We start from the raw sequence: 18,162 nt of genomic DNA, 5'->3' as shown, positions 1-18,162 counted from the left end.
CAAAACATATCTTCATAACTTTCTCCAAGGTGGCTTGGGAGACAAGCCATCACATCTGCCTAGTAGATTTTTAGACACCAGCAAGAGTTACAACAGCCTGATAAGTTGCATAATGCTCTACCCAAGGACAGTACGTGAACACGCGCGTATTCCCAGGCCATTGCAAAAGCAAACTAAAGTGTGTTAGCTAACACATTTTACTTCGTATTTGTGACAAGCTAAAAGGACATGTACAGGCAGTTATTCCAGCTCAGTTGATACACAGTAAGTCACATTATCTGATCCATGTATCTAAGCTTACATGATGTTAATTTCTGCCTTCATCCGTGTCCCGTATCAAACTTCAAGGAATACTGGTGAGAGCAGGATTTGTTCTGGTATCTTCAAAAATAAAGGGAGAAAGGGGAAGGAAATTATACAGCTACAATAAATACATGTGAACATAATTTCCTGAGCCTTTTCAGTTTATCTTAGCATGAGAAATAATAACTGAGAAATAAGTATTTCAGGGGTACATTGTCAGAACTGAGATTTTGGACTGGTAGGTGGGAAAGGAAAACCATTAACAAGCAGCAAGGTTTTTTCATTTTTTTATTATTCATCAGTTTGAAGGCTGAACTCTGTGGCTTGTTGGGAAATGCATGGGGCTAAAATAATGAAAGCAGATTGATGCTCCATGGTAAGGAAGTTCAGTATCTGCTTCTTGCAAATGGAATGCTAACATTTCTTTTGATGTTAGCAGTACTATCCTGAGAAGGATCTGTGGACTGCTGAGTTGTGAAATGCGCTGTTAGAATATGGGCAGGGTCACTCTCTTCCTACCAGCTGTGCCAATCCATTCCAGCCCAGCTGCACCTGCATTTTTTATTGGTTTTTTTTCTCATCCTTTACTAGCCATGGTAGTTTCTTAGTTTGATTTATTCTACCTCAACTGTAAGGGAGTGGTTATAAAGAACAGGCAGTCTTCCAGCACGGAATCAACAAGTGTTGGTTTAAATTGTGCCCTTCAGCCTTTTTTGGCTAAGACTTGTTTCAGCCAGTTGAGATCCCTTTCATATTTCCTCACAATATATGACTTGTGGCGCCTCATGTGCTGTCTGCTGTGTTCCATGTGTCTTACAGGTTGAGAGATGCTACAGTTTATTTGTATGAACAAATCATCACTTGCTTAGGATGCATGTGCCTCTAACTTGTCATTTTCTTCATTCTCTTGTGCATTGCACTCTGTTAATATTACCAGTTTTCAGTAGCACCAATGGGGTGGTAAATGTGTGGTGGTCTTTTATATGATCCTTTCTGCTCTCCCCCAGATTTTCCACCTTCTTAAAAAATGAGTTATGGAGTATAATGTGAAAAATTAAATATTTATATTATACATAATATATAATGGAAAAGGAGAGACATCATTAGAAAATGAGGTGTGTTGAGGACTGGCATGTTGTGATTAGGATAGAGTAGGATGATCCTGAACAGTGGTGTGGAGTGGACTTGGCAATCTCTCAAGGTTATTTCTAGATTGATTTCCATTCACTCCTTGAATGCTTTTGTAACATTCTGATTTATTTGTCATATGCATTGGCCACTCACTGCTGCTTACACTCTTTGAAACAGCATTCAAGACATGTGGGGGTTACTGACGTTCCACTGAATTAGAGATACCACAGGAGAGTATCGCAGTCACCTGACCTATCCTAATGTCTTTCTAGCTGATTATAAAATTGAATTAATCACTTCTGTCTTATGTCTTGCTTCTCAGCCCAATCTTGTCTTGGGCCATACTGAAATTTTAGGAATACAGCTGTGGTCCTACATAAGCAACATGTAATGATCATTTAATGCTTTCAGTGCACTGCTGTGACCATACACCCGGTTTTATGAGCATCACTGGGATTTGAAAATGTGCCTTCAGAGAATGATGCTTAATTGCTTTCTCAAAAGGTTGCAAAATAATGTCCGGTCCTAGTCTTAGTGCCCTTACTGAGCGGGTCCCTCTGTCAAAACACCATTCCCGTTCCTTTCTTTCACTAGATCCAAATGCAGTTTTCCCCTTCCCTCCATCCTCTGTCACCAGAGCATCATTTCAATCACTTCTCTTATTTACATTTTATACAGCACATTTCAGGATAGATAATTAAGTCCTTATCTATACAAACATTCACTTTTCAGTTGATTTTTAAGCAGTGCAAACCTTCTAGACACATTTGATTTAAAACACGTTTTACTCTAGCTGAAGCCAGCTGCTAATCAATGATGTAAGCTAAACCAAAATAAGCCCATCTGAAACTGAAATCCTAATTTCTATGCAGCTTTCCACACAGGCTTACCTAGATGACTTTTAAATTACTCTCTTAAATTAAAACAGTGCAACTTCCTTATGTAGGTAAACTCTTAAAATCCAATATTTTCCTGAGCAAAAGGGATTTCCTTTGTGGCTGAGAAAAAAGTCTCTGAAACTAGTGGGGGGGAGCACGGGAAGAGAATAATTTGTTATACTGAGCCTTGTTCTTCAATTATATTATCTCCATCAGAGTATGAACAGATCTTCGTATTAGATGATCATTTTACCAACACTTCTCACTGGGAGGATTCTCCATCATTGTATTCCAAAATCAAGCAGCATTCAGATTTGTCTGGGTGATGTATTTTTGTCAGCATGACAAAGGTTCCCACAGTGTTTAATTACTCAGACTAGCCAGAGGAGAAGGAAAGAAATGAGCCGTGCTGAGTTTGCTGTGCCAGGCTTGCTGGCTGTTACATAAGCAGGCATCTCCTGAATGCATGAAAGGAAGGCAGCACCCCAACTTCTGTCTTGTCTTTCCACTGGCTGTCCCTCTTCAGATTTTGTGTTTGTTTTCCATTGATTGACTGTCTTTTGTCTCATGATCTTTTTGCAATTTGCTCATTTCCAGGGCAGCAGGTTCTTGGCTTGGTGGAGAACCAGAGTGATTGGTATTTGGGCAACCTTTGGAAGAATCACCGGCCCTGGCCAGCGCTTGGGAGGGGCTACAACACAGGTAGGCCCTGAGGGTTTTCTTTGAATTAACGTTTGCATTAAGCATGCAATCAGTCTTCTGGTATAGAGAGTATGAGATGTGGTAACTTGCACCTCCCTTCCTAACCTACTGCAAAATTTGTCATTTAAAGCAGTAAAAATGATGCGGTGTGATGCATTTTGGAGCTTCTGGTCCTGTGCTGCTCTGAGGAGAATATGTTCCTTCTCTGAATGGTCTTAAGAGAGATTGTATGGCATCCTTTGGGGAAGGACAGAGCTTTTCAGCAGTCTCACACATACCCAGCACATCTCCTACAAGATTTCTGTCCATGATGAAGCGTATGTAGGCCCAGCAAGAGGGAAAGAATAGGAATCAAGGCTCATTTTCTGTAGAGAGGTAAATGGTATGACAAAATGTCAGCCCAATGAAGATATAACTCCTGCAGGACAGCAACGGGGTCATAATTGTCCTAATAAAATGCAAACTACTGGCCATCAATTTCTGCTGCTGTGAGAAAGGAATAAAGGCACTAGATCAGAGAATTTATTAGGTTACAAGAGACAGGTCTTCCCACTGATTTGTGTTTGGTATGTGAGAAAACATACCAGGTGCATAAAGAACACATACATACATCTAAATCATTTTGATGCTAGGCTTTACATGCTGATGCAGTGAGTTAGGTTCCCTCTCTATTTGTAATAAAAGGGCAGAACAGATGGTGAAGCCTCCATTTAGAAAAAATGAGTCCATTTAAATATCCTTGCACTATCAGGAAATTATTCACCATAATAGTGGGTTTGCTTCACAGAAATTTATTGGATTGAATTAAACAGACTAACTAGAAAAAGGATTGCACAAGTTGTGGTTGGGTCGTCTGTATTTCTGTATTCCTTTGTATATTTGGGGGAATCACACCAGTTTTTGTGAATTTGTATTTCAGCCTCTGCAAAGCATCTCTGTTCTGTGAAAATGTTCAAAAGAATAGCCTAACAGAACACAGATAGATATGGATACAGGATTTTGGCAAAAGAGGTTTGTTTCCTGGTTCTCCTCCTCTTCTGCACTTGCCAGAGCAGAATTGCATATATAAAGGCTTGGGCTGCCCACCCCTCCTCCGCATCTCCCCAAAAGCATGAGGCAGAGCTAAGTTTCAAGGATTTATCCTGAAACCTGAAAGCTTATGTTATACACAACTAAACTTGTTGATGTCAGTTCTGTTCAGTGTTACACCACAAAGCAGTATCTTTTGTTCTACTGAGAGGTGACCACCTTTTATAGTTACTTTCTTTCTGCTGCATTTTTGCTTTTTCCTTTCTGCCATTTTAATGCTGGCAGAGAGAAATGTGTCATAACCACATAACGTTAGAATAACCCAGAAATGTATGGTGGGTAGTATCTAAAATGCAATTATGTAAATAAAAATGCTGTAAAGCTTTAATTTATATTGTTTTAACTTACTGTTCCAAATGTTTTATAGGGATACCAAATGTCAGTATATCACAAAATTCTTTCACTGAAAGCAAAAATAATTGAATGTCTGCAGTCCTTCACATACATTGCATGTGTTAGTTCTTGGTATGTGTTAATACATACCTACCAGGCCATGTGTAATCCTGCCCATGATTTTAGTCTGCTCACAATTTCTTTCTTCAGACAACTCACCTGTAGTTATAAAAAATTCCTTTTTTTTAGAAAGAAAACCAGAAGGTAGATAATGAATGGAAGATTGACAAATGATCATAAGAAGTGGAATGATGTTTTTTCAAGTACGTGAAACAAGAGGTCACTGAGTGAAACAGTGCAACCTCTGAGAAGTAGCAAAAGATGTTATTGACAGAATCAGCATCATTTACTATAATTTTCTTAATTGAATTCACTGTTTGCCTCAGTAATCTAGCAGAGATTGGAGGTATAAATCTCTCAAGGAAGATGAAATACCAAGTGAAACTGGAGCTTGTTTGACGTGTTCAGTAAATTAAAATAATTGACACTGAACGCAACACTGTGGCCAAGGAGGATTCAGAAGACTAAAGGGGGTGAGGGCAGGAAAGAGAGGCAATAACTCTAAGCAAAACACTCATGAAAAACAGTGGGCCAGGAAAGGGAAGGCTCAGAAATTCGGGTGCTTAGAGTTGTACTTAGGAACAGTGAAAGGGCCTCCAAAACCCTGAAACTTTAATGAGCTAAACAAAGCTGGATCAGGGGGAAGCTCTCAGACAGACTTTGCTCTTAATCTTGCTCTTGGGAGCGTGTTTGCTACAGTCCTAGGATACAATCCTAAGAAAAGAGATTTTTATGTAAGCCTCTTCAGCCAGACCCAACCCTGGCAGATTTTATGCAGAAGCACCCCTCAAAGTCAAAATTCTTCCACTGCTTGCTCCCAATTTCTGAAGCAAATAATTTATCTTTCACTCCTACCTTTCTGTGTCTGAGCCACTCTGGACAACATATAGGTTGGGGGAGTCCCAGAAGGTAGATACATTAAAGCCAAAGGTGTGTTTGTTCCTTCTCCACTAGCTCTTTAAACCCGGTAAGCATGTGCCTTCTCCTATTCCTGTGTGCCCAGGCCAAATCTCCTGACAGCCAATACAGATTTTCAAGGAAAGATTTTATTTGGTTGTTTTTCATCCTTCTTCCTCATTTGCACAGGCAGATAATCCAAGTCATACTTTAGTCCATGATAATATAATCTTAGGAAAACCAGACCAAACTCAAAAGTCAGTTCAGTGACAATTTAATTGATGTTTAAAATGTTCTTAGTTAGAACCATTCTTTATTTGAGATAACATTCCCTTCCTCAAGCCATTTTAAACACAGTTCCTTCTGTACCACAAAGGTACCCAGGTTTTTTCTGTACCTCATTGGCCGAAACTCAGTAAGCTGCTGAATCAAATACTTTTTTTATATATTGTCCACTCCATTTTGCTTGCCTACGCTGAGATTAACTCTTACAGACTCCTCATACATTAGTTAAAGCACAGTTTTCTCTCTGTATAATCTATATTGTCTTTCACTGACTAAACTGTGCTTTTGAAAGTATTGCCTGAGCTGCACTATGATTTTCCTCTCTACAGATGTTAAACTGACAGCTCCACAATTGCACTGTATGGTTTGATGTTCATTTCTGGAGTAACAGTCATCTTAGTCCTCAGAAAAATACCTTGTCAAAGAAATTCGAAACATAAAAGCTTTTAGTACTTTGTCCACCTTATATTTTCCACCATGGTGGAGAATAGCTTTTACAAGCGGTTTCTGGTGACTGTTATTATTTCAGGCCACTTCCTCAGCTGATGTGAATCACCCCTGGCTTCTCTGGCTTTAGTGCAGCAAGGCCAACTTACATCAGCTGAGAATGGACTCCATGCCTTTCAAATGGAGCTTTAGGATGGATCTGTGCCTGTAATTTGGGTGCCAGGGGGGCATTTGTAAAAACTTTGGTCCAGGGGATTTCAGACTTCTAGACTACCGAAGCCTATCCTGCGGATTTGAGGCTCATCTGAAATACACTGCCTCAGTGCAACTACTAGATACTGTAAGGAGGTGTCTCAACAGCTTGAGCTGAGAATTCATACTCCCACACTGAGTGATGTCACATTACCAGATTTGTGGATTGAGAACAGAAGGGAATGGCTAGCACCTAACGATTACCAGGCTACGTGTGCACCGTGCATTATTACTCCCATGTTTGTAATGACTGGAAGAATGCTAGAATGAATCTCTTTCCTTTATTGTTTCCCTGAAAAAAAGGACCTATGGAAGATGAATTGGAAGTGGGAAGCATATGTTATGTCATTTTTGCATAATATTTAACAATTGTGACAAGCATAGGGCAGACTGTTTATATGAAATTAGAGTGGATCACATCTTGTGTTTCTTCGTGATGATACTGTGCTTCTTCAATGCAGAAAGCAAATGACTAGTAAAGCAGTGCAAAATGAGGTGGTGGTGGTCATGGAACTGCCTGTGGTCCTGCTCCAGAAACACGATAACTGCTTTCATCTGAGCTCCACAGGCTTCTTCTCATGACATTATGATAATGGATGTGATGTTAAGAAGTGGTGAGCACTTTTAATTTAATCAGACACTTCTGTTTTTCAGAAATGCTCACAATTAGTGCTTTAAATAGTTATTGTTGCCTAATTCTGGATAGATCTGTTACTAAAATGCCTTTTTTTCCCCCTGGAAGAGTCAGAATTCCATGAAAGCCATCTGAATATAGCACTAATTTACAAACTATATTCCGTAGAGTCTGACTAAAACTAGTGCTTTTCTCCATGGTGTAAAGAAAGGAGTATAGTGATTGCTTGAGAGAGGAGAGTTTTCCGAATTGTCTCAGTGAATGAAGAAGTTAGAAAACGCATGGTTTATAGAACCTTTAAATACCCACCATCGGAGCCTGACTCAGTTTAGCCATGCCCTCCCTAAAAGCCATTGCAATATTCCTACCTCCCATTATGTAAAACATAAGTCATGTTTGGTACAGGAACTGGTATCATTATGTTTGGTTGTAAGTACAGGAGCCTTTGCAAACACATGAAAAACACATTTTAATGATTAAAAAAAAAAAAGGAAAAATGAATTCCAACACCAATGTCAAGGCAAAAAGTAGCACTTTCTTCACCTACTCAGATTCACACTGGACCAGTTTTTTGGATTAGATTATTCCTTCTTTAAAATACTGTGAGCTCATTCAGCAAATATTATCAGTGCAAAGCATACTGATACACATGTGCTTTATAATGCACAAAGATGCATTTGAAGTAAAGGTATCATGCACGTTGTACAGGTAGTAGTTTAGGAAGTGCCAACACGTTATTGCTTTTAGGCTTAATAGGAATTGTCAGTCTGTTTGTGTCAATGGTGGGAAGCTAAAATGATAATTCTGCTTTTAAGGACCACATCCCTATCTTTGTTGGCTATAATCTGTAGCTTGCACTTAAAAATAAGCTAACTTAAAGCTGACTACCCTCAAAGAATAGCTTCCTTTGCAGTCTTTCTCATGCAGTTTCTAAAGCATGTGAGGTACCGAGAACTTGTTTACAGCACGCTTGACATTTCTGAAATGAGGATCAATATGTATTTGATTTTGAAAATGGTGCCTCTAGTTTGAGAGGTCTATCCATGTAGTAATGGCACTGCTGTGGCTGAATTAGTCTACTGTTCATTGCATTCTCTGAGATACATCCTCTGCTCCTTAGCAATTGAATCTATCAGACCCTGCAATAACTGCCTTTTTTTAAAAAACACCTGTCTTTCTTTGAAACATTGAAAACTTTCATCTCCTAAGAAACCTGTGATAAAAAATCAGTGGCATTCAGACAGTCTATACCAGATTCCAGTTTCCATTGTACTGGAGTAAATAAAAAAGTATTTCTTTTTAGTTGATTAAGTTGTCCTAGTTTGGGGTTTTTTACTGGTCTGACCTGAGTTCATAATGTAAAGTTCTGCATGTAATGTACATAAATAGGACATATATATGTAGTATTCCAATCTAATGATTTAAAGAGTCGTTCTGAAGTGTGGTATTTTTAGCTTGATCAAGACAGTTCTTTATGTGAACATACATAGCTTGATGAGTAATTATGTTGTCCAGCACTCTGAAATGCCCTCTCTTTATTGTAGAGGGACCACCATTAGCAGGTTAAATTTAGATGAAAGACTTGCACATGAAAGCTTAGTAGAGACATCCAGGTGTCTAAACTGAGAAGAAAAACTTCTATTATATGACTGGAGAACCCCAGACAAATTCATAGTAATAGTAAAACCAGTACTTTTTCTTCTGAAGTGCAAGTTCACTTTCCAGTTTCTCATTGTGCTCATAAAAGTGATTGTGTAAAGACAGTTCCTTTTTGTAGACATAGAAACAGAGATTTTAGCCATAGTCCCAAAGCAAAGAAAGAGGCATCACAGTTAGACTCCATCTTTGGACTCTAACAGGTAGCCTGGTGCCTGTCACAGAAAGTAGCAGAGGAACTAAGATGTCTTTCTACACCCTTGTGTCAAAGCTGTCACCTCAAAGAGAGTGCCAACAAAAACCAGTTGAATTTGGTCATAGTCAGATCACTCTCTTAGGTGCTATTGGCTACAGAAATCACTATGCTTTAATCATTTTAGTGTTAGGGCAAACTAGGTCCAGGACAAACCTTTCCCCTTTAAAAAAATATCAAGAGACTTTTGAGAAAGAAGAATCTGCAAAATTGAGTGGACACTGAAATCTTAGAAGCAGCAGCTCAATTCTTTCCTTTCCCCATTGTCTTTCTTCTGTCTCTATGTTCAGCTACATCCTGACTTTAATTGTTCCTGCTGTAGCACCTCAACCCTCCCTCCTCCACCTGTCTTTGTGGAACTGAGCTCAGGGGAAGACAGGAGCACTGCAATACCCTATACGTACAGATAGTTTCTACACAGTTGTTCTCATGGCCTTAGCAGAGATGATGAAAAGAGACGCTTTCCCAAATAGGACCATAGAATTATAGGCAGTTTAGGTCAGAAGGGATCTCCAGAGGTTTTCTGGCCCTATTCCCAGTGAAAGCCAACTCAGATTGCTCAGGACCTTTTCCAGTTGAGTTTTTAGTATCTCCAAGGATACCTCTCAAGGCAGCCTGTTCCTGTATTTGGCTACTGTCTTGGTGAGAAAAGTAAAAAATAAAAGTAAAAATTCCTAATGCGTAATTAGAATTTCCTTTGCTGCAATTTGTGTCATCAGTTACCTCTCATTCTGTCTCTGTGCATCTCTTAGAAGAGTTTGGGTCCGTTAAATAGTTGTAGACAGCAATAACAGATCCCCTTAGCCTTCTCTTCTCCAGACTGAACAAGCCCAGTTCTCTCAGCTTCTCCTCATACGTGTTCTTCAGGCCTCTGACCATTTTGGATGCTCTCCGCTGGACTTACTCCAGCATGTCAGTGTCTTCATTTGACTGAGGAAACCAAAACAGTACTTCAGCTGTGGTCTTACAAGCGCTGAGTAAAGAGTGGTAACTTCCCTTGACCTAAGGGGCTAATATAGCCCAGGATGTGGTTGGCCTTCGTTGCTGCAAGTTCGCACTGCTGGCTCGTGCTCAACTTGCTGTCCACCAAGCCCCCTAGGACTTTTCCTGAAAAGCTCCTTTCTGTCCACTTGTCTTCCAGCCTGTACTGTCCATTCAGGAATAGTCCCATGCAGGACTTTTTGTTGAACTTTATGAGCCTTCTCTTAGCCCACTTGTCCAGCCTGTCAAGGTCCCTCTGAATGGCAGCCCTATCCCCAGGGTGCTGGCCATAGACCCCAATTTGGTGTCATGTGTGATGTTGCTGAGGATGCATTCTATCTCATCTCCAGTTCATTAATCAGGATGTTAAACAGTATCAGCTCCAGTATCAACTCTTGTGGAATGCCACTTGTAACTGGCCACCATCTGAATGTTTTATTGCTGAACACAACCGTTTGAGCTTGGCAGTCCAACTTACTTTGCAGGCACCTTGTAGTCCACTTATCCAAACTGTACCTCAGTTTGGCTATATGAGCATGCTAAAGAGCTCCACATACATTTTCTCCTTACACAAATGCATCCCTGTATTTCTGTTGTGAACCTAATCCTGTCTCTCTGTTACTGGAAGAGAAATGGTCGTGGAGGAAGGATTGTCCTGCATCTTACCTTTGGGTGAAATCATTGCATTTAAGTACATTGTGTTTCCTGGTTTTTAAAAATGCGATGGTTAATTTTTCAGCTTGTCCATTCTGTGCTGCTGCTTTCCTTCCCTTAATCCATTTTTTAGAACGTTCTATTCCTCCTGAACCTCGTCCAGTCAATAAACTGCCCATTAAGAGGGGGAAGAAGAAGTTGTCTGATTGCTTCTGAATGCAAAACCCCAAACCTCTTTGTCATCCAACTATAAATGAATACCTGAGAGGCCGTTCAGCCCATGAGCCACATTTCCTCCTCTGTTGCTAGGGCATTGACTGAACACCGGACCAAGAAAAGCTATGACGGGTTCTTACTCATTGTGCCCATCCCTACAATTAGCCTTGTGGACTACTGTTAATATTAGAAGCCAGCCAAAATAATTATCACTTGTGCAGAGTGCATTTTTCCTCTTCACATAGTCCAAAGTGGAAACCTTGTAAAATTGTTGACGTTTTGACCCCTATTAAATATGATGCTTTTGAGAGGATCAAAAGCAAAAAAACCCACATAATTTAAAGCAGTGGTCCCTGTTACCTTTCGCTTTTTGCTGCTTTCTGAGAAAGAAAAAAACATAGATAAGCATCAGGGATAAGGTCCAGATCTGATATAAATGCCTGGCTCTTGTGTTAGATAGACCTAAGCTGATTTACAGGAGCTGGGGATCAAGAAAAGGATTTTTTTCTTTCAAAGGTGGGTGATTCTTTGGTGGAGAGTCCAAGATAGATTAGTTTTGGAAGACGTACTTGCTTTCATCAGAGCAAATATTCAGCAAATTCCAGCAAACCTCCTCAGATTTTATCCATGGAAACAAGCTTTGTGTGATCCCTTTTTCCAAACATGCCTGCACAGGGAGATTCAATGACTGGACCTCCTGCACAGTAACCCTGTACAATCTGTACTATTCTGTAATTCCTCTTCAGGACATTTCACCTGAAGTCCAGTTACTCTGGCTTGATGTAGAGTTGTGACACTCACTTGCACTTCGGTGTTTTGAGGCACTGACGTGTAAAATTGTACACTCAGAAAGAATGGAGAGATGCATGAGAATCAGACCAGGATGGATAATCAGATGAACATGAACTCCAGGTTTAATACGGTTGTCAAAATACTTTGTGTGATCATTGGACGTATAAACAGGGACATTTCAAGTATGAGTACAGGAGATATATTTCTTTTGTACTGAGTGTAGACTTTTTACTCCTGACATACCAGATGTCTACACTGTCAGATAACTTAGCTCCCTAGTTCATTCTTTGCTCTTGGCTCCTTGATCATCCACAGGGCACAGAAATTAGGTGGTACCCTGTCTTTCTTAGGGACCAACCTGTCTTTTGTCAAGAAAAAAAAAAAAAAAAAAATTGAGTGTAATTTGTTGATAGTTCACTCCCAGAAGTATTCTGGAAGGTAGTATGGCTAGGACTACACTCTGTTTGGTACCTCTTTACAGTCCTTCAGCACTGCATCAGAAGGCTTCACACTCTAATATTCCCACATGCCCTGATGACATTCTCCAGTGCAGACAACATAGACCCTCAGTTCCATGCTGAAAACTTTCCAACCTAGAAAATTGTAACATGGCTCTCTCATAATGTTGGACACTGAGAAATGCAAACAGAATAATTGTTATGTCTAAAAACTGAAGGAACACAAACTAGGCCCTCGGAGACAAGTGCTGTGTAGTATGAATGTTGCCAGCCTGCTCAATAAAGAGCTAGACCCTGAACGGTGTGTGTACAACCACTCCATAGTCCTTGATCTGGGTGCTAGGGATCACTTCTTGGAGTGGATATATTTTAAAATGTAGGTTTAGCTACTTGTGCAGGTCTAATCTCCACAGGTCAAAGATGAGTACTTTTAAATTAACAAAGTTCAAAGAAAATACTGGAAAATTTCCCATGAAGTTGGAGAAAATGGCTCCAGGAGCTTATCTGGGAGCGAGTCAAGGGATAGTTTGATCATAGCTTATTAGTATCTGCAGGAGAAAATAACATTTCTTAATAGAGGGCTTGCCAATTTAGCAAAGGTTCAGCAAGATCAAATGTCTGCAAGTTCAAAGACATGTTCAAATTAGAAATAAGGGAAGTATCCTTCATCAGGGTAATTATGCATTGGAATAACTTATCGAAGTTTGTGATAGATTATCCATTATTGTAAATTTTTAAATCAAGACAATGTTTTTCTAGAAGTTATGCTCTAGTTAAAGCACAAATTGATTTTGAAAAATCCTATGGCTTCTGTTACACAAGAGCTAAAAATTATCCTTTCTGACTTTATCACTTAAATATGTATTTAACTGGGACTTTGTTTTCCTCTTGACTGAAGTCACCTAAGCACCCAGGCAAATGAATCACAGATAACCTGCCGTGTAAGAACTTACTGCATTTTTAGTATTGAAGAGAGGAAAAGTTCTTTAAAACTTTGTAGAAATTTTCCACATTTCCCCCATGTCACTTTCCTTTTTAAGTCTCACATTTCACAATGCTTTATAAGATGTGTGCCTGACCATCTTTTTGTTAGTGTCAACTTTTGGCACCTCCATCATGACTTCCAGACATGTACAGAGATGCACACTGAGTAGCTGTTGGGTGATACTTGTGCATGGCAGTGATGTGAGACACATCTTTGAGACAGCTCTCCTCTGCTCCTTTTAGAGTGGTCATTGCCATTGTGCTACAGCATATAGAAGCTGAAACCTCTCTCCTCTCTTCCTTTGCTGGTCTGAAGTTGGAATGCGTTATCTGGGGTTTAAAACTTCTGAGCAAAAACTTTCCCAATCTTTTGAATTTCAAGAGAATTTAATGATTTGCCTTTTGTGGGTTTTTTTCCCCCTCTTGGAAGCCATCTCCCTAGTTTACCAACTGAGAAGTCCCTGGAATATTTGCTTTCCACTGCCTTTAAAATGTGATCTCTGTACCCTATATGCTCACAAGGGTCACAGAGTGCAAAGGCAATAAGAAAACTGAGGAGCTTTTTAAAACCCATGTAAGGAGCTTCTTCATAGATGGTTTTCATCTCCTACAACTCTTTGTACAGGGTTCAGGAAACACAGGGAATTTTTCTGTAGCAGCCTTTGGGGCTTATGAAAGTTGGAGAAATTCCCCAAGAAATGGAAGTCATTAAAGAGAAGATACAAAGCATATGTATCTTTTTTCAAATTGCTCAGGAAGAATAGCATCTAAACAATAAAGAAACAATTAGAAAACTAGGAAATTCTGAGCTACAGTCAGTAGCTCTATAAGAAGTTAGGATCCTGCTTGAGTATATCCTTCATTTTAATTCTGCCTAAGGAGAAAAGAATACTTTGGAAGAGGAGAACAAAGAAAATAAAAGTGTTCCATTTCATTAAATGGTCATCAGGAAGTATAAACAAAATGTTTATAATGCTTCAGGAGGAACCAGGTTCCCAACAGAGCGACTGCGCTACATTTCAAAATGCACTCTATCACAGCTTCGCTTTCAATACATGTGCAGAGAAAACAAGGGCTATTGCATTCTGTCACCATGCCCGGAGGGACACCCACTTTCCATTTCAAAACAGCTTCTCAGCCCTGTTTGGTTTTCTCAGAGAAAAGTTCAAATGCAGAGTCATCGTTTATTCTCAGTTAACACATTGCGCATCCCTGCAAGTTTTTACTAGGTGTTTTTACATTGTGAAAGGCTTTTTTTGAGAAGAAAGCTGGTGCATGTAAGTTCATAAATAACGTATCAGGATACTCCAAAAATGTGTTAGAATGACAGTCCTTTGGTCATACTGTGTTAAAAGCTATAGACATAAGCTATGGTTTTATTATACTAATGATACGGCTAGTCAAATTATGAGCAGCAGTTAGATAGATGGTCTATAAATCAAGTGAAATAAATGCAGTGATTTTCATCCACACGAAGACTTAAAATGAAGATTTAAAAATGCGTGCAGCGGCGTGTTGTGGAATTGCAGCTTTAATTCAATTTTTTAATCCCTAACAGCCATATACTTGTGTTTTTCTATTTGCTCTTGATACTATGGGTGGAAAGCAGAGGCCACAGTCAGTGGTGTGGAGGTGTGGCCCAGTGGATTCCAAATGCAGTCCTTAGCAAAATGGGTCATTTGGGCCCTGATCCAGCAAAGGCATAGCCGCATTCCTAGCATTATACACTGTGACCACTTCCGTTGATTCCAGGTACAATAAATTGGAATTAAAAGAACATGCGTAACTATTTGCTAGAGTACTAAGCAGTCAGCGCTATCATGGCGCCTTTCCTGGGATAGCAGAGCTACAAGCCCCTTCCATGGCGCCTAAAACTGAACTCAACTTTTTGGTGCCAAATCTATTTCACAAAACATGGTAGCTTACTGTTGTTTGTACTGCCTTAAATCTCTGGGTCAGTTATTTATTGCAGCAAGCCTCCATAATGTCAGCCCTATTTAATATTATTTCTTACAGTGTCTAAGACTCAGTGGTTTGGTGTATGGTTTTTGGTATGCTGGTTAGGTATTGTAAAATCCCAGTAATTTTTTTAAAACTCACTATTGCTTTGTAATGTATTTTGAAGTGTGTCTTGCCTGTCTTTCTCAGATACTGTAATGGTATCTACTTGCTATCTGTCTAGATGGTTCACTGTTATAGGCTTAGTTTTGAGAAGAATTTTTAAAAACCTGACAAGGATAGGCTCTGAGATGCTGCTCACAGAATATGGCATTGCCTCAGCAGCTCACAAAAGCATCCTGTTCCATCTGAAAGAAACAGGCAAGGTAGTGCTTACAGAAAATGATCTCTTAGTAGCTACATTTTTTTCCCCCACAGCACGGAGTATTTTTTCAGCCACCTTAAAAGGCCATTGTAATAAATTGATTGAGTTTGAAAGCTTGTCCAGTTTCACTATAACTTCTGTAAGTGATTCTGTTCTGTCTTAAAATGTTGTTTATTACTTCCAGCTCTACTATATATTCCTCTCTGAATTTCAGGAAAAGCCATAGTCTGTGTTCCTGAAGTAAGAGGTGGGGATGCTTGGTGGCATTCCAAGGGAAATTGCTGATGTTTCTGCAAACTTTCACTTTACTATTCAGAAAAATGAAATGAATATTTTGTTCTGGAGCAGGTCAACAAAAAAGCCCCCAGACTATTTTGCTGAGATGGCTTGATGCATCTACTGAAACCATTGGTTAGTCAAAACATTGGAAAGACAAAAAATCTGATTTGGATTGAATCAAAAAATGGGAAAAGGACAAAAAATTCAGGTGATCCTCAGAGTTTTGTTAGACCCAGAATGAAACATTTATTTTCCTTTTCAGGTCTTGTAACCATTTTCAATAAGATTTTTAGTTTGTATCCATTTTGAAGTGAAAAATGTTATTTGAGAATAAGTTGATTTTTAAAATGTCCCAAAAAAAAATTTGCAGCATTTCCCAACTGAAATGTTTTAGTCCAAATATGTTAATTCAGATTTTTTGCCCTGTTTTCTCCAATCTATTCATCAAAGTCCTTTTTTTTTTGTTTTGCTTTTGGGGCTGGAGTTTTTTGTGTGTGTCCTGAAATTACATTTTTGAGAAACTCCTTTGTTTGTTTGCTTGTTTGTTTGAACAATTCAGAATCTGTCAGATTTTGGTAGTTCAAGCAAAGTCTCATCAAGCAGGGGGAGAAAATGCCATTCAAGTAAAAACTAGAATAGGACGTGTTCCACAGGTTTAGTAATAAAGCGTTATTTTTACAACAGCTCTTTGAGATATTTGCATCTCTGTATATGCCTGAACTATTTCCTCAGGATAAAGAAAATAGGATGTTCTGTGGCTGATCATAATTTGTTTAATACTCATGAGACAGTTGGGCTGCCACTTTTTTCTTTTTGTTTATTTGCTGCCAAGCTTTCCCTTTGTTTTTCTCAGGTAGGTTAGGGCAGGAAAATGCTGCACTTGTCAAAAGATGAGAAGTCCCACTGCCTGGGGCCAGATGTTCATAAAATACTCCTTTGATTTTTTTTTTTTTTCTTCCCTCCAGTCTCTTCCTCCCCCAGCACAGTAGCTGAGAGTAAGTCCTTTTTCCCCTTATGTTCAGCTGTATGTCATCTTGAATTTAGTCTGAGATTTCAGTCAATTTGACTCTGAGGGAAGGGGCTCCTGAGGCAGATATTTCCCTTTCCTTATTTCAGACACTTTGCCTGCAGACTAATTGCGCAGATTGGAGTTAGTTTATTTGTTATGTTTGCTTTTGGTAACAGAACAATATAGAAGTAAAACTGAAGTGCTCTGTTCTGAAGAAAAGGCAATTTTTCCTCTGCATGTACTATTTAAAAGTTCCCAACACCCATGCTTTTGCTTTGCTTTCGCACTAAATAACACTAATTAGGTGAATAGTATTAAATTTGCCTTTTAGTAGAAATCTCTTATTCTCACTAATACTAATGAATAAATATTTAAACTTGCTATAAATATTCTCCAGTAGTTATTTTTACAGTAGCAGTAAATTAGAATTCCATTGTGAGAAGCCCTGAACAGAGGCTGTAAAAAGGTGTTAAACCCAAGCCTGTAGGTGAATTAAAATAGAAATCACATCGAAATTAGTCTTGACGATGGAACATTAAAAGCTTGTGAATATTTTCAGTAGCCATGATTGCATCATAATTTAATATATCCTTTCTCACATATATTCCAGTTTTTCCACCCCATCTGCCTCTTTTACTCTCAGCTGCTACCACGATAGCCTCTCAGGACAGCATAATCTCTTTAGCTGTGATGCCATAATCTGCTGCTAGCATAAGAGTGGAAGACAAAAAAATTGGAGAATACTGCACATATTAAAACATTTCCCCTTTTCCTCCTCAGACTGGAGGCTTAAAGAAATTAAGAAAAATTGTTCTATTGTCTATAAATTATAAAAACTATTACATTGCAATTAACTGAATCTTACAGTTATTCTTTATTTTTCTTTATAATAAAGAACCTTCTCAGTTGTATTTCACTATTGAAACAAAGCTGACAGTTCTTGCCAGCTGGAAAAAATCCGCTGCCAGAGAGGAGCTTATCCCACCCAGTTTATTGCTGCAGCACAAGGAACCTGCTTCACATTGATCTAGAATTTCGGACAATGCACAATGGCTCTCTTAGAAGCTAATGGATGCACACTACACACTCCGAATAGGCTTTGGTTATGCTGGAGAGAAGACAAACACACTGGCAGAAATACGTTGTAGCATGTTGTGAGAATACGTCCCTTTCCAATCCAACAGCTGGAAGCAGAAAGGTTGACTGAAGATGAAAGGGGATCCCTCCAATACAGGTTCCAGCATCCTTGGGAACCAGATGGACCGAAATGGAAAGCAGAACTAAAATAGGCCACAAAATTCACTGCCAGAAGTTTTCTTTTTATTCATGGCAGTGCCAGGTTTTACTAGAAAGAAATTTGACATGTCATAGAAACTGAAGATAGGAATGAACTGGAACCACCTTCGTTCTCTCCCAACCAGTGCAGGATTGTTCCAGGTATATTTTCTAATCTTTGTGTAGTCTGATTTTTAATCTTTGTGTAGTC

At 39.1% G+C, this 18,162-nt stretch overlaps 1 protein-coding gene across 1 annotated transcript in view; it reads left to right on the top strand.

Annotated features, from left to right (window-relative positions):
* The window catches only part of LARGE1 (LARGE xylosyl- and glucuronyltransferase 1), a 293,924-nt gene that overhangs the window by 227,591 nt on the left and 48,171 nt on the right, over positions 1-18,162 (top strand). The window contains exon 8 of the mRNA XM_050915399.1: positions 2,910-3,014. Coding sequence (XP_050771356.1) covers positions 2,910-3,014 — 105 coding nt within the window. The remainder of the gene's footprint in view (positions 1-2,909; positions 3,015-18,162) is intronic.

This window comes from Gymnogyps californianus, chromosome 1 (genome assembly GCF_018139145.2).
Source record: "Gymnogyps californianus isolate 813 chromosome 1, ASM1813914v2, whole genome shotgun sequence".
NCBI classification, from domain to species: domain Eukaryota; kingdom Metazoa; phylum Chordata; class Aves; order Accipitriformes; family Cathartidae; genus Gymnogyps; species Gymnogyps californianus.
The sequence above is the reverse complement of the archived record's forward strand: the minus strand, read 5'-3'. Positions and strand labels throughout refer to the sequence as shown.